We start from the raw sequence: 26,175 nt of genomic DNA on the forward strand, positions 1-26,175 counted from the left end.
GCCTGCTCACTGGGTACCACCTTCACCTGGTGTCCAGGTAGGTGTGTGAGTGTGACGTGTGTAGGCATGCAGCGGTGGGAGCTGTAGGAAGGAAGCTGTACCCCACTGAGGACCTGACCGCCCCCTCCAAACAAGGCCCCTTCAGAGGAGGGCTAGCGGCTGGTCAGGTTGCGGAAGGCCGGCACCTCCAGGCTCCACCGCCTCACCCCTGCTTGGCCCCTTTGCTCTGTTGATCAGGGGAAAGTGGAAGACCTGGATGGACCACGACTTTGAGATGCAGCCGCATGGGGCCCCCGGCCCCGGAAACTCCTCCCGCAGCCACCTGCTGGGCCACCCAGCCCGCCCCTCTAAGCTCCCTGGCGGGGTGTCACCTCTCATCCCTGTTCTCAGGAAGACCTTCCATCTGGATGCTTTCTCCCCAAGCCACATCCCACAGGCTTCTAGCCGGCCGGGCCTTGGAGCGAGGGCCTGGAGCGAGTCCTCCCAGGAGACTGGCAAGAGCCTGGCATCCAGGAAGTTCAGTTCCATCTCCTTAACAGTCCATCCGCACAGGCAGGCACGGCCCCTGGGCCCCCTGCCTTCTCACTGGGAAGAGCTGTCCAGCCCGGGCAGGGAGGCAGCCACCCACGGAGGAAGGAGGCTGCCCACAGTTGGCTCGTCATCAGTGTCCCTAGTTCCAGGGGACAGGGTCCACTCCGAGGGCCCAGGGAACCCAGGTCTGGCCAAACCCAGCAGGATGCCCACAGCGGAGAAGCCCCTGGTGAGCTCGTACCTGACCCTACCATTCCAGTCCCGCTTGGCTCCGAGTCCACCAGGTCCTGCGGGGCCAGGCTCAGCGGGTCCAAGGCACCCCGTTCCAGTGACTGCACACGCTCCTGCCAGAGCTTCTCCAGGAAGAGGCAAACCCCGGTCCAGGGGTATCCCGAGACCCCGGCTCCATCTCCAAAGGGCCTCCCCTACCACAGGGCCTGCGATGGCCATGGACTTGGCTGCTCTGGATACAAGGCCACGCACAGCCAGCCGTTTATCCACAAGGACCACCAACAGACCCGGCTTGACTGTCAACTTGGCTACACCAAAGCCATCCAGACTGGACACAGGCATTGAGTCCCCTGATCTGGATACCAATCTGGGCTTGGCCATGGATGTGGCTACAGTAGGCACAAGCAAGCCTGGCAGGGGCATGGACTCGGTAACTCCAGACCCAGACAAGGTGGGCAAAGCCATAGCCACAGAGGGCATAGCCCAGCCAGAATCCACCACAGGGGGTGCAGCCATGGAACGGGCAGCCCCAGATCCAGTCAAGCTCGGCACAGCCAGGCCGGACACAGTCATGCTGGTGAACACAGCCAAGCTGGGCATGACTACAAATTCTCCAGCTGTGGATATAAGCAGGCTGGTCATAGCCATGGGTCCAGCTGTGCCAGTCACCCCAGACCCGGCTGCTGGTGAGACCACACTGGACAGTGTCATCAACCTGGCGACATCAGACGTTGCCACCCAGCCATCAATGCTGAGCCGAAGCACAGACGCAGCCCTAGGCCACCCTACAGCAGATGCTGCTATGGACTGGGCCACAGAGCTGGACCGGGCCAGAGAAACCAAAGGTAAACGCAAAGAGCTGGGCTGGGGAGGCACTGGGCTGCTGAGGGTAGGCGGGCAGGGGTGTAAGGGCCTGGAGAGAGGTTATGCTTGGCTAGATCTGGAAAGGGAGGGAAGATTTTTTTTTTAAGGTGAGAGTGCCATTTATTTTAATATCTATGTATTTAGTTTATTTATCTGGCTGTGCTGGGTCTTAGTTGTGGCACATGCAACATGTGGGATCTTACTTCCCTGACCAGGGGTCCAACCCGTGCTCCCTGCATTGGAAGGTGGATTCTGAGCCTCTGGACCACCAGGAAAGTCCTGGGAGGGAAGATTTTAAGGTCAGAGTTGAATGAGCTGGGGGAAGGGGATGGGATTGAGGGGCAGGACACAAGAGAGGCAGCCTGAGCTGGGTCCCAAACTGCCAGTCAGAGTTCAAGCTGAGGGAAGCCTTCAGAAGAAAGGCTTGCAGGTGTAATTTGTGAGAGAGCAATTATGCTGCGTTTGTCCTTTGCCATCTTCCATTACTATCTCTCTGTTCCCTGAAGACCTAAAATAATCAGGTGAGCTATAGGTGAGTCCAGCTTGAAAGCAACCCACCTACATGAAAATGTAGACCAGCACTTCAGTAAGTGGTGATTTGTCTAACAGTCAACACTGCCACGCTCTTCCAGATGTGAACAGTGATCTCACATTATTAGTGAGACCTTCTAAATCATTCCCATTCAGCCTTTCAGGAAGATAGCTGTTGCTGTTTCCTTTTTTTTTTTTTTACATTAAAAAGTTTATTTATTTGGCTGTGCTGGGTCTCAGCTGCAGCATGCAGGATCCTCGATCATCATGGCATGTGGAACTTTTCTAGTTCCAGTACATGCAACATGCGGATCTTAGTTTCCTGACCAGGGATCCAACCCATGTTCCCTGCATTGGTGGATTCTGAACCACTGGACCACCAGGGAAGTCCTGAGAGGGAAGATTTTTAACTCTTAGTTATAGATTTTAACTCTTAGTTGCAGCATGTGGGATCTAGTTCCTTAACCAGAGACCAAACCCAGAACCCTTGCATTGGGAGCTCGGAGTCTTAGCCACTGGGGGGAAGCCCTGATAGCTGTTGCTTAGAAGGTGTCTTACCTGGAAATCTCTCTTGATTCCCTAGCCCCAGCGCTGTAGTCCTAAAGGGTGAGTTGGAGACTTGTATGTTGGAAGTCCTACACGAACTATAAACTGGTCAACACAAGGGCCAGAAGTTCATTTGGTCTTCATGAGGCTGTGACTTGCCTAAATCATATAGCTGACATGTCTAAAGTGGCAGTAGTGGTAAAGAACCTGCCTTCAGTGCAGGAGATGTACAATAAGAGACTCGGGTTTGATCCCTGGTTTGGGAAGATTCCCTGGAGGAGAGCATGGCAACCCACTCCATGGGCAGAGGAGCCTGGAGAATCCCCTGGGCAGAGGAGCCTGGTGGGCTATAGTCCATAGATGTCTCAAAGAGACGAACACGACTGAAGCGACTTAGCATGCATTCATGCAAGGTAACAGGGACCCAGCGATTGGAATTCTTCTGGCAGTCTCATTCCCAGCCTTTCAAAGGCTCAGAGATTCTGGGTCTGGAACAGATGCTCGGAAAGCATCTGGTCCTGTGGCTTACCTGGGGTTGGGGGTTGTCAGCCCCCTTCCCACTGCACTCTGCACACTCGGTCTGGGGGAGCCCACTCAGGCTCTCGTCTTCCCTCCTCCAGGACCCCAGCTCTGTCTCCATCTTCAGCCCAGCCCTCTCTTCCGAAATGCAGGTGTGGACAGCCAGCGGCCTGCCAGACCCCTCCGCCCAGACAGCTCCCAGGCAGGTCCAGAGGCAGCCCTTTTCTTCCTGACTTCTGCCTTCCCTGATATCACTCCCAGAGCTGCAGGCCCCACCCCACTAGAGACCCAGGCATCCTCCTCTTTCTCTCTCCTTCATCCCAGTCAGTCTGATTCCAACTCTGTGGCCCAGCCTCCTCAGTCCTAGGCTCTGTGTCCCTTTCTCTCCATCCCTCTGCCCCTGTGAGGCCACCCTCCCCCTTCAACTGGCATGAGATGAGGGACTCATCTCATGGGAGCACTTTCTGCTTAACAGCTGTTGGTGACTCACCATTATCTTCTTTTAAAGTCCAGCTCCTTAGCTTGACTCCCAAGGCTGTGGACTTCTCCAGCCTCTTTGCTCTGTATCCATCTGGAATTTTCCCTGCTTCCTTGTGCGCAGGAGCTCTGTTGCCCGCAGCACCAGGCAGCTCTCACTTCTGGTCTCACCGCAGCCCTCCTCTCTCCATGGAACGATTTCCCTTCTTCCCGCCCACCTACATTTGCTTTTCCATCTTGGCCCGCACCCGCTCCAGGAAATCCTACAAACCCCCTCTTCCCAGAGTGCCCACCTCCCTGCACCCGCAGTTTCCCTGTGCACACCGCACGCCCTGTGTTAGGACGGTCCAGCGTTCTGTCTTACCGCACCAGACCCAGAGCTCTTTGAGGGTATAAGAGAATGGTCCTCATTCCTATGTCCACCTGGCCTGGCAATATGCTATCCATTCATGAGGATTAAATGCAAGAAAGATTTTTTTTTTTCTGACCCGTAAATTGAGGCCCAGGAAAGAAAGTTCCTGACCAGTTCAAGGTCATAGGGCTCGTCATCCCAGAGCCAGGCCTGGAACCCGGGCTCCTGAATCAGGCAGGGTTCTACCGGCACCCACGCCTGGGTAGAACCCCACGGAATCAGCCCAACATCCCAACCACCGCGTGACTCACGCTAGCGCACCGCATCCCGCAGCTGTCACCGGTCCCCCGCGCCCCCGCCCCACCCCAGCCTTAGAGAGTTAGAGGCCGGGAGAGGGATCCAGGCGGAGGGATGGGATCGGGGCGCCGCCCCCCGCCCGGCATCTCGAGCCTGCGAGGCCCAGTGCCCCCGCTCAGCCGGCGCTGGGTGCCCGCGCTCCCGCGTGCGGGCGGGCGGGCCGAGAGCCGGTGCGGGCGCCGACGCCGTGGGAGGGGGAGGGGCCCTCGGCGGGGCGGGCGGCGCGCGGGTCACGTGGTGCGGGTGGCGGCGGCGGCGGCGGCATCGGTGTGCGCGGGCAGGGGCAGCGCGGCGCCGAGCCACGGAGTCGAAGTCTCGGGCGGGCGCGGCGGCGCGGGGCGCTGGGGCGGCGCGGCCGGGCCGCGGGCCGGGCGGGTGGGCGGAGAACGCCGAAGGGCGAGGCCCGGCTGCAGGGGCTACTCGGCCCAGGAGGAGCCCGCGTCCCCCTCAGCCTTGCAGCCCCGCGCCCTTGAGCATCTTCCCGGAGGAAACGGAGACAAAGGAGGATTCATGTCCAAAGGTAAGGAGGCCGGCCGGGCCATCGGCGCGCGCCGGGAGGCGGAGGCTGCGGCCCCTGCCAGCCCAGCTGGAGATGCTACCGGGGGAGGGTTGAAGCGCGGAGGAGCCCACGCGCGGTGACATATGTGCACGGACACACACACGGTGGCACCCTTCCCAAGATGCCCGAGCCTGGAGAAATGCACAGACGGGAAGGCGGAGAGGCACGGAGACCCCCGAACACGCAAGCGGGCGCCGCGATGCGCGCTGGAGCACACTAAGACGTGCACACGCGCACACCACGCACAGGTATCGGGACCACCTACAGCCGGGCTCAGAGACCTGTGCGCTGACACACAGACCCCTTCCCCCACACACAGCGGCGGGCGGGCGCACGCTGAGACAGGCACCAGCTGGTGGTCTCCAAGGGAACTCGCTGGCTTCCAGAGGACTGGGATGGAGGAAGGGGTATATATCTCAGCGCCCTTTGCTTCTGTGAATGGGAAAGTACTAAGATATCTTTTGTGATTTCTCCGCCGAGAGCCAGGGGCTGGAGCTAAGGGTGAACTGAAATTGCCTCTGCGGGTGGGGGTGGAGTCTTAAAGACTGCTGGGGTCTGGGGGTTGGGAATGATCTCCGGCTCCGGAAGGAAGAGCCTCCCCACCCCCTGGATCCCCACGAAGCCAGGAAGGCAGGTGCTATTCTGGAAAGGTCCCTTCCCTTTGCGGCCACCTTCCCAGCAGAGGGGTGGGGTCCCTGGGCCGGACAAAGACAAAGCCCGTTCATTTCCCTGTAAGAGAAAGCACCAGGGCTCTTGCTTGGCAGGGAGGTGGGGGCGGGGCAGGGGGTAGCAGGTTCTATGGGGACTAAGCCAGAGCTGAGCTGGGGACGGACAGGGTCTTTCCTCGGAGCACGGTTGAGGCAGGTGGCTCCCAGCAGGAGGTGCTGCAGGCAGGGCCCCGAAAAAGCTGGGAGCTCAGAAGGAGCCCCAGGAACCATGTAGGCAGGATGGCATATTTGAATTACATCCAGCTGTGAGCCCATCCCTAGCTCTTCCCCACCCCTGGGGAGCCCCTCCTCCAATCCCTGTTGTGGCATGGGGAGAAGGTCTCTTAACAGAGTCTATCTCCGAGCCTGGGGCCCACCCAAGAGCCATTTGCTGGGTTGGAGGTCAGCTGCTCCACCAAGGGAGCAGCATCCAAAGGAGGAGAAAGGTGATGGCTCTGAGTAACATCAGCCTTGCAGTGAGGCTTGCATCCATTCATTCATTGCTGAGTGCTTTGTTATACTAGGTACATTGGGGCACAGAAATCCATAAGACATGGCTCCTGCCCTGAAGAAGGGTGGCAACTGGCATGTGTTCAGTGCCAGGTTTATGCCCACACTTTTGTGTAAGCATCAAAGCAACCCAATGAGGTCAGGACTGTCCCTGTCTTCCTGAGAACACTGAGGCTCCCGGAGGCCATCCGCCTGGGAGTCAAGGATGGGCCAGCTGCCCGTCTGGAGCTGGCATGGCCCGACCTGGAGGGGCTGCAGGGGCAGAGGAGGGAGCTACAGAGTTTAACTTTGGAGCTCCGTACGTCCTGTGCTCTGGAGGTCTCCTCACCAGACAGTATGAGGCAAGGACTCATAAATAAATAAATAAATACCAGACTCATTTTCCAGGTCTGCAGAGTAAGACCCTGCCCCCCCAAAACTCACACGTGTACACAGATGGCTCCATCTCACAACAATGGTTGTGGTGACCCAGTGGGCTGGCCGTAGGGGCATCCGGGGGATGGAGAGGGCTGGCCTGGTGAGCAGCTGGACAGGGAAATCAGGGCATTGGCCCCAGTGCAGGTGTGCTGAGTTGGGCCTGGGAACCACGTGTGGAGTGGAGGCGCAGGCCAGGCTGCTGATAGTCAGCTGCTTCAGGCCTGAGCCAATCTGGGTGCCTTCTGGAGCCGCCTGGCTGGCAACAACTTCCTGGGAAGCAGGAGGGAACCACGCCAGGCCCTGGGGAGGTCCCGAGACTCCGTCAGATTTGGCTGTGCCCGCGGATGACAAGGAAAGAACGGTTTCCAGTGGAGAGAGAGAGGAGAGTCATGCCAGGACTAGGGAAAGGACCAGGTGGTGGGGGAGCAAGAACAGACTCCTGGCTGGCTTCGGGGGTGGGGGCGGGAGGCTCCTGTGCCCTCTCTGTCTTTCCCATCTGCTGCTCCATCACTTCTCCCTGTGAGCCGGAGACCCTGCATGGTGGTAACCAGGAGCCATAGGATTCTAGAATGGCCAGGCCGGAAGGGGGCCTCCAGAGAGCATGGAGTCCAGTGACCCCGCTGGGTAATTAGCATCTCAGGCACCTCCCTTTAACAAGCGCTTTCACATACACCACTTCATTCCCCCTCCTGACTGGGAACTGAGAAGGGGCAGGACCAAGAGGGTTTGCAGCAGTGAGGCAGAGTGGGGGGTGCCTCTCACGTGCGGGGCTCCCCGCAGCCTTCATCACTATCCTGAGAAGTTTACAGAAGAGGAGGCGGGTGCATGGGGGCAGGTGGTTCACCCGAGGCCACAGAGAAGGCAAGTCACAGAGCCAGGCCCTTTCCACGTCACCACACACACCCGTCTTATGGGGAGGCCATGTCCTGAACCCCACCCTGGAGGGACAGTGTCCTGATGGGGGAACACAGATTTCTCATGTGTATGAGCGTGCCCATGATGCGCCAGACCCAGAAGGGTGTTTGCTGTTCTCCACTGGGGAAGGGCTGTGATCTCAGGCTCTCCTTTCTCCTGTTACCCACCATGCCAAGAACACAGCGTGTCATGTCATCTTAGGCCTGTAACTGCCCCTACTTGGGCCTCATCCTTTCCTCATTGGTCAGCAGGGGAGACTTACTCCTCCTCAGATTTAAAACTAAGGCTTGGAGAGGACTTCCCTGGTGGTTCAGTGGTTAATACTTCTTACGTCCACTGCAGGTGGCATGGGTTTGATGCCTGGTCAGGGAACTAAGGTCCTGAATGCTGTGCGGTACAGCCAAACAAAAAATTTGAAAGCAATAAATGACTTAAAAAATGATAATAAGGCGTGGAGGCTGTCTGGGGATCTTCAGGGCACAGAGACTCCTACTTTGCACCAGTGCTCATGGAACAGAGGGGACACGACTGATGCTCGCTCTGCTGAGTTGAGATAGCCCCATGTGCTTCTTAGAGGAGAAAGCAATGGCACCCTACTCCAGTGTTCTTGCCTGGAGAATCCCATGGATGGAGGGGCCTGGTGGGCTGCAGTCCGTGGGGTTGCTAGGAGTCGGACACGACTGAAGTGACTTAGCAGCATGTGCTTCTTTCTTTAAGAAGATTATTTTGTTGCATCAGGTCTTAGTTGTGGCATGCTGGATCTTTCGTTGTAGCTCATGGACTCTATTTGCAGTGCATAGGCTTAACTGTTCCTCAGCATGTGGGATCTTAGTTCCCCTACCAGGGATCAAACCCGCATGCTCTGCATTGCAAGGCAGATTCTTAACCACTGGACCACCGGGGAAGTCCCAGACCCATGGGTTTCTAAAAGACAAAGCAACTAGGGCAGGGACAGGCAGTCAATAGACATTAGGTCCAGAATCCTAAAAGGTCTTTGCTTTGCCCTTTATTTGGGTGAGGCAGGACTCAGGTTGGAATAACCCCAGACATCTCTTAGGTCAGTGCTTCTCAACTGTTAGCAGTGCCAGACAACATCTGGCATAGTCTGAAAATGCTTTTGGTCATTAAATTGGGAGCTAGTGCTGGCATAAGGAAATGACAACCCAGTCCAGTATTCTTGCCTGCAAAATACCATGGACAGAAGAGCCTGGTGGGCCACAGTCCGAAGGGTTGCCAAGAGTCAGACCCTACTGAGTGACTAAGCATGGACAGGCGTCTAGTAGAGGCCAGGAATGCGGCTAAACGGACTCCAATGCCCAGGACGGCTCCCTACTCTAATTATCTGACCTAGCATGTCAGCAGTGCCAAGGCGAAGAAACCCCTGGGTTAGAGACACGGATGTGGTGCTTTGGGGCAGCGAGGTGCGTTTGAAAGTACCCCAGCAACTGGAGGGTCTGGGTACTGGTCCAGATTTTCCATCTGACTTGTTCTTTGTTCTCAGGCGAGCCCTTATCACCGCCTCCCACCCCCAGGCCTCAGTCTCCACATCTATGAGATGGGAGACCTGTACTGGAGGACATCCACGGTCCCATCCAGGGCTAACTCTGTATGATTGTGTATCCAGAGACTAATACTGTGGTGTCCACATGACTTCAGCCCGCCCCTCCCACCTTGGCTTTGCAGGGCTCCCAGAGACCAGGACGGACGCAGCCATGTCAGAGCTGGTGCCTGAGCCCAGGCCTAAGCCGGCAGTGCCCATGAAGCCCGTGGGCATCAACCCCAACCTGCTGGGCTACATCGGCATCGACACCATCATCGAGCAGATGCGCAAGAAGACCATGAAGACCGGCTTCGACTTCAACATCATGGTGGTCGGTACGGAGGCCGTGCGCTCCCTGGAGACCCTGGTGGCAGGCAGCACCCTTTAGGATCCCACTTCTTTCTTTGGAATGGCCTCAGCCCTGGCTTCTCTAGAACGAGCTCTTCCTCAGAGGAAAGATCTCAGCGTGCTGATCACAAAGGCCTTACTCCTTTCTTCCCACAAGGCTGGCTGATCTGAGGGTGGGAGATGTGAATGGATGATGGTCAACCTGGCCCCATCACCCCCCTCTCTGTACACAGGCAGCCTTATAGCTGTGCTCAAGGCCTGGGGGCATCACCCTTGTTCTTCCCCACCTTCAAGAGTTGGGGGAGGGTCAGAAGAAGGGTGGTCTTCTTTCTGATCTTTGATACTGCTTTCAAGCTTGAAGAGAATTTTCAGGACATCGGTCACTAAGTAGGGGCACTGGGCCACAGAATGTAAGAGCAGGAAGGGACCTTTGCCTTTGATCGCACTGACAGATTTTCTCAGTTGCTGAAACTGGGGTCTGGGAATCATCCTTCTTCCTCCTGCTTTATCCCCCAATCCAGTCGGTCACTAAATACTGTCAGTTTTACCTCACAAATATCTCTTCCGGTCTGTCTACCCTCTCCATCTCCACTGCCAGCACCCTGCTACTACCCTGGGTTACCACGTCCACCTGACTCAGAGCTGCTCATATGTCTGGGCCAGAGTGGAAATCATCTGGAACATCTTGCTCTAAAAAATATTGGCTAAACTAGACAGCGTGCATGATGACATTACTTATTTTTCTCCTGGTTCCCTGTCTTCAATCCATTGTCTACCAGTGACTGAATAATTTTTCTACCCTGCAAAACTCATCATCACCCATCCTACTTAACAATATTTCATAAATTTAAGGGTTTGAATTCCTAGCCTGGCCTGGTGCTACTTCTCCACTCATCTCTTACCACTTCCCATGTATAGCATCTTTGTTGTTGTTCAATCGCTAAGCCATGTCTTACTCTTTGCAACCCCATGGACTGCAGCACACCAGGTTCCCCTGTCCTTCGCTATCTCCCAGAGTTTGCTCAAATTCATGTCCATTGAGTCAGTGATGCTATCTAACCATCTCATCCTCTATCACTCACTTCTTTTTTGCCTTCTTTCCCAGCATCGGGGTCTTTTCCAATGAGTCGGCTCTTTGCATCAGGTGGCCAAAGTATTGGAGTTTCAGCTTTAGCATCAGTCCTTCCAATAAATATTCAAGGTTGATTTCCTTTGGGTTTGTTTGGTTTGATCTCCTTGCAGTCCAAGGGACTCTCAAGAGTCTTTTCCAGAGCCATGATTCAGAAGCATTGATTCTTCACTCAGCCTTCGTTATTATCCTGTGATTCTTGTGCATGTTTGAGAAACACTCTGCTCAGAGCAGTGGTTTTCACCTCTCTTTTAGTTGTGGAGCTCTTCCTTGGAATGAAATCTTCAGAAGCGTAAAGTCAGTATGCAAAGTAATTCCATCTTTAAGTGTGATTAAGGACTAAAGACTTAGGTCAAGCAAAAATGAAACAGAAAACCAATACACAAGTGCAGAGGTTGCCCCTTTCCCAGCGCTCCCAGGGCTCCAGAAGGAGAGAATGTGCAATGCGACTGATGTTTCCCCAGGCCCTTCACCAGCAAGTAGGAAAGCATTCCCACCCACTCGCTCTCCCTGCTCAGCCTCTAGCCTCTCCAGTGAGTGGTCAGTCAAGGACTTGGATCACAGCTCTAGAATTCTGTAAGCTCAGGGGAGAGATGCTAGGCTTGGGAGCTGGGCCTGGCGTCTCCCTGCCTTCTCATCCCCTTCCTGTCTTGCTGCAGGTCAGAGTGGACTGGGCAAGTCAACACTGGTCAACACCCTCTTCAAATCCCAAGTGAGCCGCAAGGCCTCCAGCTGGAACCGGGAGGAGAAGATTCCCAAGACAGTGGAGATCAAAGCTATTGGGCATGGTGAGGACCCAGCAGGGACCCTGATGGGCACTGTCCCAAGGGCCTCTGCCAGAAAAGGGGAAGAATGGGGCATCTGGGGGGTGAGACAAATGAAAGACAACCTGAAGATGGAATAGAATTAAGCCCTTGAACAAGATGGAGCCAGGTCTTTCGACTGTAAGTCCAGAAAAGGGGGTGTGGGAATTAGAGAGGAATGAAGTAGGAGTTGAGTGGGATGATAAAGCCTGGTGGATTTTGTTTTCATTAAAAAAAAATACTCTTTTTTTTGGGGGGGGCTGCACCAGGTCTTAGTTACAGCATGAGGGATCTTCAGTGGGGCACGAGAACTCTTTGCCGCATGCAAAGTGTTCATGTCTGTAACCCTAGTTCCCAACCAAGAATTGGACATGGGCCTCCCTGCATTGGGAGCATGGAGTCTTAGCCACTGGCCCACCAGAGAAGTCCCAAGACTTAGATTTAGACAGACAGAGGGGTAAGGAGGGCATTCTAGGTGCATGAACAAAGGTGTTGAAGGGTTGAGGACCCTGAACTTTGATTTTTCCAATCACTGGTCCTGTAGAAGTAAGGAGCCCAGGTCTCCCCCAGCTGGTAGGCAGTGGGGCACCTGGCATCAGCTGGAGGAGTGACTCTCCGGGTGCCTTTTCTGTTCCCTCCCCAGTGATCGAGGAGGGTGGTGTCAAGATGAAGCTGACTGTCATTGACACCCCGGGCTTTGGAGACCAGATCAACAATGAAAACTGGTATGTCTGCCCGTGTATGAGACCTCCATCCTAAAGACTGCCAGGCAGACACTGAATGTGGAGCAGATTCACTCAAACTGAGAACCATCTGTGCCCTCCATGCTGAGGGCTCAAATGGCAAGACTTGCTGAAAGAGGGGAGGGGGGTTGTCAGGAAGCAAGCGGAGAGGACCAAATGGGGCCCAGGCGTGAGGATAGAGGGGCACAGAGCAGAGGGAATGTCAGCTGAGGCATTGCCTGGAGATGGGAGTGGGTCAGGAGCTGGAGCAACGGAGCAGGGGGAGCTGGGGTGCAAACCCAGGCGGACTTGGAGGTTGTGGCAGATGGCTTGGCCTGAGGGCCAGGTGTTGGCCACCTGGACAAAGAGAGGGCAGGAGGGAAACGGGGGAGGGTGGTTCCCATGAGGAGAGAGCCTCTGGGGATCCAGCGTCCAGCCAAAATGGGGGAAGCACACTGCCCAGGTGAGGATGGAAGTGTCGGCTGTGAACAGAACGCACAGTGCCTGCCTCACGGTGCAGCCAAAAAAAAAAAAAAAAAAAGCACAATGTAAGAGTTCTAAGTCGGGTCTTTTTCACTCTCTTACTGAGGGCTCCCCAAGTGGCTCAGAGGTAAGCAATCTGCCTGCCAATGCAGGAGACACAAGAGATTCAGGTTCATTTCCTGGGTCAGGAAGATCCCCTAGAGAAGGGAATGGCAGCCCACTCCAGTATTCTTGCCTGGAGAATCCCACGGACAGAGGAGCCTGGCGGGCTGCAGTCCATGGGGTCACAAAGAGTCGGCACGACTTAGCAACTGAGCACACAAGCACACACTGAGGACTGTAGCCTGAGTCAGCCTCCCAGATGGCTCGGAGGACCTGCTCTGAAAAGGTGGGCAGAGGCCAGTATACCTGTGCTTTTTGACTGGGGATACGTGCAGCCAGGCATACATCTCAGCAGAAGGCTACTGCCAGTCAGGAGGAACAGAGATCTCTGTTAATGATTTTAGTGCTTTTCTAAGTATGGGAAAGTGTAAGAATTTGGGTCCAAAATTTTTTTTCCTGAAATACAACTATTGAAGGGCCTGTTTTCCCAAAGCGCAGAGAGCCTTATCTTGATCTTTGTCCCAAATTCCTTCCAGGATATATTGTAGGTCAGTGACTACAGTGGCTAATGACTTAATCCTTGTAAAACCAGATGGCAAGTGACACTCCTTGCTTTACAGAAGGCTCTGGGCAGAAGTTTGCTCCCAGACAGGGGTGAAGACAGCTGTGCCTCTGTGAGGGAGCCTGGGGCTGCCCCAGCCAGACAGGGCCTCTCAACAACACACCTTGGAATTTGCTGTATTGATCTCAGAAAGTGGCTGGTCACCTTCTCTGGCTGTCCACACACTCCTAGACAGGGAAAGGTTACTATTATAGCAACAGCATGATAAGGATGAATCGTTGCGCTGGGGTTATTATATGCTTGTGCTTATGCTATGATTATTATAGCGCCAGGCTTGAGTGCTTTCTCTGCGCCATTTCTCTGTTCAGAACTATGTTGTTGTCGTTTAGCCCCTCAGTCGTGTCCGACTCTTTGCAACCCCTTGGACTATAGCCCGTCAAATTCCTCTGTCCATGGGATTTCCCAGGCAAGAATATTAGAACGGGTGGCCATTTCCTTCTCCAGGGGATCTTCCTGACCCAGGGATCGAACCTGCATCTCTTGCATTGCAGGAGGACTCTACCACTGAGCCACCAGGGAAGCCCCGTTCAGTATTATACCTCTGTCCTAATTCTTAACGTGACTCTCTCCAGGCACCTGTTGTTACTCTCTTTTCACTTATGAGAAAAGAGCTTCAGAGAAGGGCAGAGACTTCCCCAGAGTGGCCCAGCTAGTAAGTGATGGATGTGGGGAAAGTGCACCGCTGTCAGGAGTAGGGTGGGGCTCTGCAGGTTCCCATAGGCCAATCAGAGGACTCGGACCACAGACGAGTTCTGCCCTTGCTAACAGGGAAAGCCACCCATGGGGGCTGAGAGAGAATAGTCAACAGGTCACCGAGAGCCCTCGGGAGGCAGGGAGTGAGATGGAGGTGAGAGCCTGCCTCCTGACCCTGGTGAGAGGGGCTCCCGGTCGTGTCCTTCTGGGCCTCCATCTGCTTTCTTCCCCCCTCCTCCAGCTGGGAGCCCATTGAGAAGTACATCAACGAGCAGTACGAGAAGTTCCTGAAGGAGGAGGTGAACATCGCCAGGAAGAAACGCATCCCTGACACTCGCGTCCACTGCTGCCTCTACTTCATCTCCCCGACCGGACACTCGTACGTGCCAGGCCTGCCCCCATCCCCGCGCCTGCCTCTGGTTTGCATCATTCGATCCCAGCCTATAGTGAATGAGTGATATCTAGACTCAGCTGGGGAGGTCAGGTGGGCCCCCGCATAGTCATGGCCCTGGGAGTCCCCCAGAGATCCTTGACAGGAGAGAGAAGCTCACCATCAGCCCCCATGCTGCCCGTCGGTGTGTTAGCACCATAGCACCACTGTGCCAGCGGACAGAAGTTGGTTGCTGTGAGCAAAGGGCTCCTCGTTTGTTCAACAGATACATGCTATGCAGAGGCCTGGGGTCAGGGGCAGCAAGAAGGATGAGATGGGAAGGGCCCAGGCTACTAGATTGGGGCTGGTGTTCAGGTGGAGGTGGGGAGGGGGGACCCAGCTGTAGGCATTTGGAGGGTGGCCAGCCCAGCAAGAGGAGCCAGGTGTCCAGCAATGAAGGCTGACAACCATCGGGCATGCCGGGAACTCTGGTTGTGAGTATCAGGCAAGGCTGAACGATAGGGAGTGCCCCTGGAGAATGGAGCCATCCAAATGGACAAGCAGGCCACCTTCCTGCTGGGGAGGTCACCTAACTGTCCCTGAGCCCAGTGACTAGGCAAGAATTTCATTCTTGAGATGATGGCACAAGCGCAGCAGGCCCCCAGTTTTGAAGGAGCCAGACGTTCAGCAGGTTTTCAACGGTGCAGCTCAGGAACTCAGCAGGAAAGCTAGCGTTTATCCCTCCCTAGAGCCTGGACCCAAGGTCAGAGCAGGCCAGCAGGCAGCCTGCCTTAAATATCTGGTGGACTTCAAACTACAGCCAGATCGGGGCCCCAGAGTCCAGAGGCCCTCAGGTAGGGGAGGGGCCAGGTTCCAGCTGGACCCCTGCAGGAATACTATGGGACAGGGGGAGGCCTGTCCAAAAGTGCTGCCCCGTAGGCAGAATACACACACGTATAACCATGATACAAGGATGCGTGGGTAGGGACAACAGTCCATGGCTGTTCCCAGGAGAAAGAAATCTCAGGTCAGAAAAGGTATTGGGAAGGAGTGGTTTGAGTGGGGCTTAAAGAAAGCCAGGATATACCCCAGAGCCAAGGGAGAGAGAAAGGGAGTTGGTGGACCATGTGTGGGTAGAGAGTTGAGTTCTGTTCTGCAGACAGGAGATGGTGGCTAACCTCAGCCAGTTCTCAGCCCAGTCCTCCTGTCCCAAGGGTGCCCCTGGAGTGGTGGCAGTGGCTGAGTGGGGGAGGGCATGGTGGCTCTGACACCCCACCTCCTCTGGGCCCCAGCTTGCGACCTCTTGACCTGGAGTTCATGAAACACCTCAGCAAAGTTGTGAACATCATCCCCGTCATTGCTAAGGCTGACACCATGACCCTGGAGGAGAAGTCTGAATTCAAGCAAAGGGTGAGAAGGCCCCTCCTCCTTTTCCTGTCCCCATGCTTGCCTCTCCCGCTCTGGTCCAAGCCCTCATCTATCCTCTATTACTATACCCACCTCCTACCCCACTTCCCACCTGGCTCCTACTCAACTGTTAGAGAGGCGAGGCTGGTGGAGAAGAGAAGTTAGTGCGGCTCCAGCCTTCTCGCAACGTACCTGCAAACACCACTAAATGCATAAATCACCTCCAACGTGAGAAACCATTCCGCACTGTTAGGTTGCTTGAAGGACGAGACTAATTAATCAACCACCCACTGGTCTTTATCGTTATTTTCCATAAGCTCTGTCCTGTGCTGGACACACAGGGGACTGGGTTGGGGAAATGCCGGAGAAGTATAAAGACGTTTGCTGCCTTTAAGAAACTTCATCAAGGAGATTATTGAAAAGCACTGGTGGCTTCCTGGAGGAGGAGACTTAAGCTGAGCTTTGAAAGAGGACAAATGGGGAGAGGCTGGGGGTGGCGAGCTGGACCTCTCTTCCCTGCCAAGAGGAGTGAAACAAGTAAGGCATGAGCACTGCCCCCATGGAGTCTGTTCTGAGCGGTCCTGCTTGTCTGGATCCTGATCTTACACACCCTCAGAGGAACAGACTGCACCCCCGGATTCTTCCTCGTGGCAGGCTGCGGTGGGCAGGGGTAACTGCAGGGCTGGGGCTCCCATTCATTCAGGATCCTCCTGCTGCCCAGGGCCTTAGAGTTCAAAGATGACTGCCATTTACCCCTCTGGCTTCAGTATGCACACATTTGCACAAGCATGCACACACACACGTAGCCCTCTCTCTTTCCTGACATTTGGCTACCATGCTTCTCCCGCCCGCCTCTAGGTTCGAAAGGAGCTTGAAGTGAATGGCATTGAATTCTACCCCCAGAAGGAATTTGATGAGGATTTGGAGGACAAGACAGAGAATGACAAAATCCGGGTAGGTGCCTAGGACTCTGTTCATCACATAGATGCCCACATTGGTCCCCCTGGGATATGTATCATGTACCACTTCTGTTTTTCCTCCTGCTTTCCCCTTTCCAAACTCCCTGCCCCACCTTACCTGACCCAGACCAGAAGTGGCATGAGAGAGGAAGAGGACTGGGGGCCCTCGCTGCGACTGTGAACCCTGCACCCAGAAAGCCAAATTCTCCTGTTCATCCCCAGAGCCAACAGAAGCTGCTGGTTCCCCCACCAGGCCAAGCAAAACCAGAGTATGGGGTGATGGAAGGATATAGGCAGAAAAAGCTTCAGGCAGAGCTCCTCCTCAGTTTCTCCTTCTTTAAAATTCAGAGATCAGGCTAGATGAGTGGCTTATTGGCTGTTTTGCTCCCCTGGAAGAACCTTTTCTAAAAAGCTAAGTGTCAGACAGACTCCAGTATGTTGTTCAGTCGCTCAGTCGTGTCCAGCTCTTTGCGATCCCATGGACTGCAGCACGCCAGACTTCCCTGTCCTTCACCATCTCCCGGAAGAATTTGCTCAAATTTATGCATTGAGTTGATGATGCCATCCAGCCATCTCATCCTCTGCTGCCCCCTTCTCCTCCTGCCTTCGATATTTCCCAGCATCAGGGTCTTTTCAATCCTAACTTCTGAGCAGCCCCTGAGATGTTTTCTGGGAATCTTAAGGCTTCATGAAACCTGGCTGGGAAACCCTTGACCTTTATGATTTCCGAGATCCCTCTCAATTCTAAACTTCCACTGTTCTGTGATTCCTCATCAGAATCCTGGGTTCTAGTCTGAGCTTTTCCACTAATCACTGTCAGTCAGTCAGTTCAGTTCAGTCACTCAGTCGTGTCCGACTCTTTGCGACCCCATGAATCGCAGCACGCCAGGCCTCCCTGTCCATCACCATCTCCCGGAGTTCACTCAGACTCACGTCCATCGAGTCAGTGATGCCATCCAGCCATCTCATCCTCTGTCGTCCCCTTCTCCTCCTGCCTCCAATCCCTCCCAGCATCAGAACCTTTTCCAGTGAGTCAACTCTTCGCATGAGGTGGCCAAAGTACTGGAGTTTCAGCTTTAGCATCATCCCTTCCAAAGAAATCCCAGGGCTGATCTCCTTCAGAATGGACTGGTTGGATCTCCTTGCAGTCCAAGGGACTCTCAAGAGTCTTCTCCAACACCACAGTTCAAAAGCATCAATTCTTCAGCGCTCAGCTTTCTTCACAGTACAACTCTCACATCCATACCTGACCACTGGAAAAACGATAGCCTTGATAGACGGACCTTAGTTGGCAAAGTAATGTCTCTGCTTTTGAATATGCTATCTAGGTTGGTCATAACTTTTCTTCCAAGGAGTAAGCATCTTTTAATCACTGTAACCTGGGACAGATCCCTCACTTAGGCCTTGAGTCAGTCTCCTTCTCATCAAGTGTGGTAACCTAGGAGGAGTCCCTCACCTGATGTAGTTAAGACAGGTAGTTCATTGAAAAAATCAACTGAAGAAATCATTTTAAAAATGAAACATACAAATCTTAAATGTTTTAAAATAGATGTTTTACTGAATTATTAAAATATCAAAACCCCATCATGTTTATTAAATGTTCTTTTTATGTAGAGACAAGGCCTCTTCTTTGGAGATAAGTCCACTCTTTTTTAAAATTCAGTGCTTTTTTAAAAAAAATACGTTTTTTACTATGTCTAGTCTTAGTTGTGGCATGCAGGCTTTTCATTGCAGCTTTGGGGTTCCTCTTTAGTTGGGGCCAGAGCACATGGGTTCTGTAATCTGCAGCATGCAGGCTCCCTAGTTGAGGAGCTTGGGCCCTGTGGCATGTGGGATCTTAGTCTCCTGGCCAGGGATCAAACTCATGTCCCTTGCATTGAAAGGCAGATTCTTAACCACTGGACCACCAGGAAAGTCCTGCTAAATCCACTCTTAATGCAAAAGGAACTCACCTTTATCAAGTCTTTCTGAAACATCCCATTTTCAGAAAAACAGATCTCCACACTGATTTGTCCTCAGCTTATATAATAGTTAATTTATCAAAATGCAGTAACAGTACACACCAGGCAGATCAACTTGGGAACAGACACCTGCTGGAGCAGAGGAGCCTAGGTACATCAGAAAGTGGCCTTTGAACTCTGGCAGGGCAGCAGGCATGGGCCTCTGCCAGTCCAGGAGACCGTGTAAAACTCATTACTTTGGCTGTCCATTGGGTGGGTGTCATCTAAGAGGCCTGTCTTTCTTGGCTAGCTCACAGAGTTGTTCCAAATCAAACCAAACCCTGTTAAAAGGGCTAAAGAATACAAAGCATTTGCCAGTTGTGGGAAAGCTGATTTACTGAGGTTAACCAGCCAGGCAGGGGAGCAATCAGGTCTGGGACCCTGGGACTTCAGACTCCCAGTCCAGTGCTCTTTTTAAGAGACAAGAGCCTGGCTTCTGCCATCAGTGGGATCACTGAATGAGCTTCAGAAATGTGCAGTTCAAGGTTAGAGGCCCAGGACTGATGCCATCCTACCCGTGGAGGCGCAAAGAGCAGAAGGGTGACATGCGTGGCGTCTGCTTTGTCAGCAGGAGAGCATGCCTTTCGCTGTGGTGGGAAGTGACAAGGAGTACCAAGTGAATGGCAAGCGGGTCCTCGGCAGGAAAACTCCCTGGGGCATCATTGAAGGTAATTCAATGCATCTTCTTGAAGAACTGGTTGCCAGTCAATTATGCTTATTAATTAAGCATCTAGAGGTCAAGGCACAGTCCTAGGATGCAAGATATAAAATGAATGCCAGCCAGAGCCAGCCAGACCCTGACGTAAGGGGCTTACAATCTAATTGAGAAGCTGAGACTCATGAGCAGGAAGAAATAAAAGATGGATTTAGCACCTGACCGGGAGGCACTAGCTTGAGGGTCAAAGGAGTTCAGAACATGGAGAGATTAATAAAGATCAGAAAAACCAGAGAAAGGTTTTCACATGAAAGGAGGCATGATCTGAAAAGCTGCTGAAGGGTTGTCAGATGTTGCCATTTTCATTTTATTAGGAATGATGTGACCTTGAGAAGGTCACAGTGATTCTGAGAGCTCTCAGAGAATCACTTAGGTGATGAATTCATCATGATACCCTTGGAGAGGGGCAGGGTAGGGATGGAATCCCTGTTCTCAGATCATCCTCGCTGAGGCACTTGGATCTCAGGTTAAGTGTCCTGCCTAAGATCACATGACTTATTAGTGGTGAAGCCTGGATTTTAGACCTGGATATTTTGATTTCAGAACCAAGTTTATCCCATTATATCATGTTGTCTCTTATTTTTCTATCTTTTGTTGGGATTTTTTTAAAAATAGCATTTTTCTCATCAATTGAATTGAATGAAATTGTAAGAACATCTGTCCTACCCATAGACTATGAGAAAGAGTGCTCATGACTTAATTCTCTTCAGCTTCCATCGTCTTTGTCAAGTGGTTTGCAAATAGTAGGCACTTGATCTATATTGAATTAGATTTATCAAGCCATCCTGACCTTTTTAAGATGGCTCGATTATTCTCTCTGTGTGTTTACTGTCTTCCAATCAGGTTATAAGCTCCTTAAAGATGGAAATTGTGTCTTCAGCCTTGGGCAAGTTTCTTAGACTCCGTGTGTATTAGTTTCTTTTCCTATAAAATGGGGAATATAATACTACCTATGAGCTATTATTCCACAGAGTCTAGAATAGTTTTGTGCCCTTGTCGCTGCTTCATGAATCCTTGTTCAGTGAGTAAAATCCAGCTCAGTTGAATGCCCAGATGAGCATACCTCTGGAAGGTGGCAAATGCCCGGCCCATGGCTCAGTCCATGACCTGAAGAGAAGTTCACCTGCTGGTACCTGCATTAGTGAATGACCACGTGTTTTTGTTGTTTGTTTGTTCACAGTGGAAAACCTCAACCACTGTGAGTTTGCCCTGCTTCGAGACTTTGTCATCAGGTAAGATGCACCCCTCCCATCCGATGGCAGGTTTAATTATTTGGGGTCCAGCAGCCACTTGTTCAGATCCACTTCCTCGGTCCCCAGGTCCCTCTGACAGAGCTTCTGCCGCAGTCCCCACTCCCATCTTGAAGGACAAGGGGCTCAAGAGCTGTCATTGGCTCTCTGGTCCCAGTCACCGGGTCCAGACCCTGGAAGCCATGTGTTGACCGCAGACGTGGGTCCTCTCTCCCTCGTCCTGCCCCTAATCATCCCTCTTTCTCTTGCCCTGTGTCCTTCAGGACGCACCTCCAGGACCTCAAGGAAGTGACACACAACATCCACTATGAGACCTACAGGGCCAAGCGTCTTAATGACAATGGAGGCCTCCCCCCGGTGAGCGTGGACACAGAGGAAGGCCACGGCAGTAACCCATGACGGCCCTTTCTCCGTATCATCACACATACCCACTTCCCCACACACACACATCCTCAGACCACCACCCACCACCTTCTTCCTTTCTACTCTGTCCCACAGGCCTGTCTGGTAATTGTGGAGCATCTTGTCTACAGTGTGTGTGTGTGTGTGTTGTGTGTGTACGAGAGATAGAGAGTGTGTATGTGTGTGTGCGTGCATATGTGTGTATGTGTGTGCGCCTGTGCAGGGCTGAGGTATTTATACTGCCTCCCTGGAAAGTTCCTAGTAAGCTTGGTTCCTCCATGGCTGTCCATTATCTGTCTCCTTTCCTTGTGTCCCAGAACAAGGCCGTGTGCCTCACTCAAGAGGTCTGGGGGAGGCTTCATTTAAAAATGATGGGAGCAGGTGAGCCTCAGGTAACGCTTTCTTATCTCTGAACCCACCTGTGAGCAGGGACCGCAGAAATTCTCCAAAGACGGTCTGTGGAGCTTGACCTGGGATGGTGGGGCGGGGAGAGTTGAGGACTTAACCTCCCTGTAAGCCCGGGGTGGTCTGTTGTGAGGCTAGGACTTTTGGGGAAAAGAAAGATTGGGGAGAGCAGAGAAGTCGGCCAGTGCTGGGTTCCTGCAGAATTAGTGCCTACAAGTGGAGGAGAGAGCTCCACCCTTCGGTCTGTGTGGCATTCACTGTCCAGAAGCTACCACCTGTCTCTGTCGCAGACTGCTGCTTTCCACATATCCCACCGCCAGCCCCCTGCCTCACTCTCCTCTGCTCCCCTCTTTTCTCTTTCTTCCCTTTCCCTCCTTCCTTTGTCCTGCCCCCTCTGACATCTTTCGTTTCCTTTTAGCCTAATCCATTTGAGCTGCACTTCTATATTTAGGATTTATGGCCAGGTTACTTCCAAAAGTGACTTTAGGCCACTTAACATCCCCAGTAAAATCACAGGACAGTACAAAAGGAGATTACAAGGGAAATCAGATCTGTGAGAAGCATGGGAAACACAGTTTCTGCAGTCGAGTGATGAAAACGGCCCTGAGCTTGTGGGCAGCCTTGCAAAGGACAGGACACAGGGAGCTCTGTGGTTCCCAGTGTCTGGTTAAAGAAACACATGTGCTGGTCAAGTGAGACAACCTTTGTTTTAGGTGTCAGGTCCTAGCAGAACTGAGTCTAAAGAAGTATCAAGAACAATATACAGTGTTTGTCTTTCTTGGTTGTTTGGCTTCAGAGACAGTTTCGAACCTCATCTCCCTCCTGTCCATCAGGATTCTTCCTCCTTAAAGCTGGCTTCTGTTTCTCCTCCTTCTTATGTATACTTGACCTCCCTCTCCTTCTCTTCTATTCTCTTTCTCGTGTTGAAGCTACTTGCATTTTTGTCTGTCTTTCTCAGCTTTCTGCACTTCCTCTTCCTCACCCCTGTAGACATGCCCAATGATACTCACAAGCCTGCAAGTAGCCTTTTCTTGCCTTCCCCATCAGCCCTGTATTTATTAATGCATATATTTTCCATGTTGTTTGACACACAAGTTACTCTTTCTCCTTTAGTCTGTAAGGTGGCTGAAATTTCAAGCTGGGGAAACAGTTTAGCCTCAGGCAAGGGAAAAAATTGATACTGTTTACAGTGACCTCTTACAACCTGTTTCATCTCCTGGTCCAACCCGAGGCGTTTTACTGGCCTTCTACAAATCCCAGCATGTATAGGCCCTTATCACTCAGGTGCTAGGAAAACGTATAGACTTAAGACCAAGATTCAGCAGACCAGGAGAAAGAGGTGGGTGATCAGATTGCTAGTGGCCCCTAACTCATGGTCTCCAATCTTTCCTGGAAGCTCATTACCATTCCAACCCCCATCTTCCCTCACTCACACAGTTATCCCAGGTTAGGCACCAGTCAGAGCAGAACAGCGCAGGGTTAGAATCCAGAGGTTGCTAAGTTTCAACAGAAGAGGGACCCCTGGCTTATATGAAGACGTGGGACTGGACACCTTGGCCTCACAGGGAAGGTCTGAGGTGGGCATGGGGGGCCCTGGCGAGGCCGAGGAAGAGAATAGGAGAATGATGCCTGGGGCTCCTCAACCGTGGTCTCAGCCTCTGTGGAGGAGCTGTTCTGTATGCCTGCTGTCAGCTGCCGGTCTCCACACCCTCAACCGTTCTCAACCCCCCTGCAGGGAGAAGGCCTCCTGGGCACTGTCCTTCCACCCGTGCCAGCCACCCCCTGCCCCACTGCCGAATGAAGGCCATTCCAGGCGCCGCTCCTCCCTCCATTCCGCTCAGCTCTTCTTGCTGCAGGGCCACGCGCTCTTTAGCGCTGTGCGTGTCGGGCCCACCACCACAGCCCCTCTCAGCCCTCAGCAGATGGGGGCGGCCAGCTGCCTCTTTAGGATAGTTGCTGCTTCCATTTATCCACACCACCCCTCTCCTCCCAGTGGAATGGAGTTCCCGCCAGCACTGCCCTCCTCCATCGTCTGTGTCAGCCGGTCCTAGCCCATCCGTAGGGTGAAAGAACTCACCAAGAGCTTCTTCTGCCCTTGCAAACCCATATCAGCTACTTGTAACCATCTCCAAGGGATATGGCGTTGCTCCTTGTCCATTCATCTGCATGAGCTGCTCTTGACTTCCTTAAAGGGTCAAGAAAGCAACTTTTCTGCTTGTCGGATTTGTTGACGTCAGCTGTGTGAGCCCCAACGTGGGACAAGGGTGTCTCCTTCATTGCTTAAAGCCTATTTGTAAGGATGGGTCATTCCAGATGGGGGGGAGCAAGGGCCAGGATCACTTTTTAAAAAAAATCACCGCTGGTGACTGGCCCAGAGTGCAGCCACACACCCTCCCTACCCCATATAGCAGCCATTTAGGAATGGTGGTTTTCCTGAAGAGACATTCCTGGAGTTGACTTCCTTATCCTTAGATTTTAAATAAGAACTAAACACACACACCAAATTCCGGAAGCTCACGAGATGTGAACTCTAGGAAGAAAAGCACCCTTCTGTCCACTTAGCAATAAGAGGGAATCTTTTCCCACCTACCCTGGCTACTCCTACACCCCACCCCGCCCCCACTCCATTAATGTCAGTAATGCATTAGCCTGGCCACAGTCGGTCACTGTAGGCTGGTGGAAAATCCCCAGTGGAGGGCAAAGCCCTCCCATCAGATGCATGAATGTTTGCGAATGTTGGCTGCCACTGCCCACCCCTGCACTGAGTCTTTATGGACTACCCGTTGCCCACTGCCCGACCACTTCCACCTGGACACAACTTGCTCAAAGGCTGGTGACTTGTGGGCCATTCATCTACAACCAAGTCCTGATGGAGCAAGAGGCCCAAGCCTAGGGGATGCAAGAACGACCCATTTCTTAAATGTTACCAGTCCCAGCCAACCTTTTGGTGACATTACGGTTAATTTTCCCAATTGAAAGTAAGCCAACAGACACTCAAACTGGTTGTGTAAATGTTGCTAGACTTTATGTGTTGTACAACTAAACATTGCTGTTTGAACAATAACTGTCTGAACTGTGTTTTATTTGTGCTCCTCGATTCTTGGCCAAATTAGCTATTACATCATCTCACTCCTGTGGAGGGTGAGATAGGACCATGTTGGTAAGAAGCAGACACAGAAATTAGAGATGGAAAATTTTTGTTCATCTTCAGTTGGCAAGAAATTGGTTGCCAGGCATTATTCCCTGGACTTTTGTGTCCAAAATAAGTTATAGATCTTTCACACGACCTTGAGGGATGTGGTAGTCTATGTAGCCTGTTTCCTCCAATGGAAACGATGCTTATTTTCATTCAGTTAATTTCCGAGCTTTCTCTCCTCCTTTTTCCAAAGGCATAAAACCAAAACTGTGAGAGGAGTGGATCCATCTTGCTAGAAACCTGCCTATTTTGCACTGAAGACTTTTAAACTTAAAGCACTAGCTTTTCTCTTATCTTTTTTGAACTTAAGTCAGTCCTTCCTGTCTATGTGGTTTACACTGTCTTCTATAGCCAGCAAATAACACAACTCTACCTGCACATTATTTCTCTGAATTTGAATACAACCACCATATGCAATTGTGTTTGGATCCTCAATGTTCTGTATGATGATCTCAAGGTATAAATGAATGGTAGGGGTCAAGACTAGAGGAAGCAAGGTCACTGTGCTCTTGGAGTCATTCAGGTTAAATGATGAGGGCCAGACCTAGAGCCACAAGGAGAAGAAAAGTGAGAAGATTTGAGAGACAGTTGGGCTTCCCTGGTGGCTCAGAGGGTAAGGCGTCTGCCTGCAATGCAGGAGACCTGGGTTTGATCCCTGGGCCAGGAAGATCCCCTGGAGAAGGAAATGGCAATCTACTCCAGTACTCTTGCCTGGAAAATCCCATGGACAGAGAAGCCTAGTAGACTACAGTCCATGGGATCGCAAAGAGTCGGACATGACTGAGCGACTTCACTTTCTTTCTTTTCTTGGCAAACATAAAATATTACAGCTGAAAGAAACCTAAGAGTTCTTCTACTTCTTTCTTCAAACAGATAAGGAAACAAGGCTAGGAAGCATGATCATCTTGCCCAAGGTTATATACTTAGTTAACAACGCAGGACAGGACCTAGAGAGCAATGCGTGATGTTTGTTCCACTGCTTCACACCATTCCTATGGTAGTCATAATTAAAAATATATGTATACATATACATTTCTGAAATCAGGATACATCTTACAACAGATGTCAGTAGATTTAGCAGCTTTTTCCCCTTAGAGTTACACTTCAAAATGGTGCATTTTATAACTGTTGTTTAATTGCTGAGTTGTATCTGACTCTTCACGACCCCATGGTCTGTAGCCCACCAGGCTCCTCTGTCCAGATTTCCCAGGCAAGAATATTCAAGTGGCTTGCCATTTCCTTCTCCAGGGTATCTTCCCAGAGATCAAACCAGTGTCTCCTGCTTGGTAGGCTGTCTTTACCTCTGAGCCACCTGGGAAACCCCTATTTTATAACTGACAACATCTTAAATTTGATGAAATATATGGTAGGTAATCCAGATGTTAACATCCTTTTATTGGAAGACCTCTGGTGCTATTGGTGAAGTTCAAGGAAATAAGCAAACACACAACATTTTAGTCTTAAAAGCAACTCTGATAAAATGTATCACCTGATCCTCACAATCACCCTTTGG

At 52.3% G+C, this 26,175-nt stretch overlaps 1 protein-coding gene across 6 annotated transcripts; it reads left to right on the forward strand.

Moving 5' to 3' along the window:
- Positions 1-256: 256 nt before the first annotated feature.
- SEPTIN3 (septin 3) lies at positions 257-24,527 on the forward strand. 6 transcript variants are annotated; one of them, XM_069581691.1, is made up of 11 exons: positions 257-1,607; positions 9,200-9,391; positions 11,193-11,321; positions 11,980-12,061; positions 14,200-14,337; positions 15,621-15,738; positions 16,594-16,689; positions 19,263-19,362; positions 20,590-20,641; positions 20,923-21,016; positions 23,202-24,527. In XM_069581691.1, exons 1-11 carry the CDS (start codon positions 257-259, stop codon positions 23,265-23,267), a joined length of 2,418 nt encoding a protein of 805 aa, XP_069437792.1. In that variant the 3' UTR covers positions 23,268-24,527. The 6 variants fall into 6 exon arrangements, with proteins under 6 accessions (XP_069437792.1, XP_069437794.1, XP_069437795.1 ...); XM_069581696.1 differs by lacking the exon at positions 257-1,607 and adding an exon at positions 4,663-4,928; XM_069581697.1 differs by lacking the exon at positions 257-1,607 and adding an exon at positions 4,736-4,928 and having other exon boundaries at positions 19,266-19,362.
- Positions 24,528-26,175: the final 1,648 nt, after the last annotated feature.

The sequence above is a fragment of the Ovis canadensis genome, chromosome 3 (genome assembly GCF_042477335.2).
Source record: "Ovis canadensis isolate MfBH-ARS-UI-01 breed Bighorn chromosome 3, ARS-UI_OviCan_v2, whole genome shotgun sequence".
In the NCBI taxonomy this organism is placed as follows: Eukaryota; Metazoa; Chordata; class Mammalia; order Artiodactyla; family Bovidae; genus Ovis; species Ovis canadensis.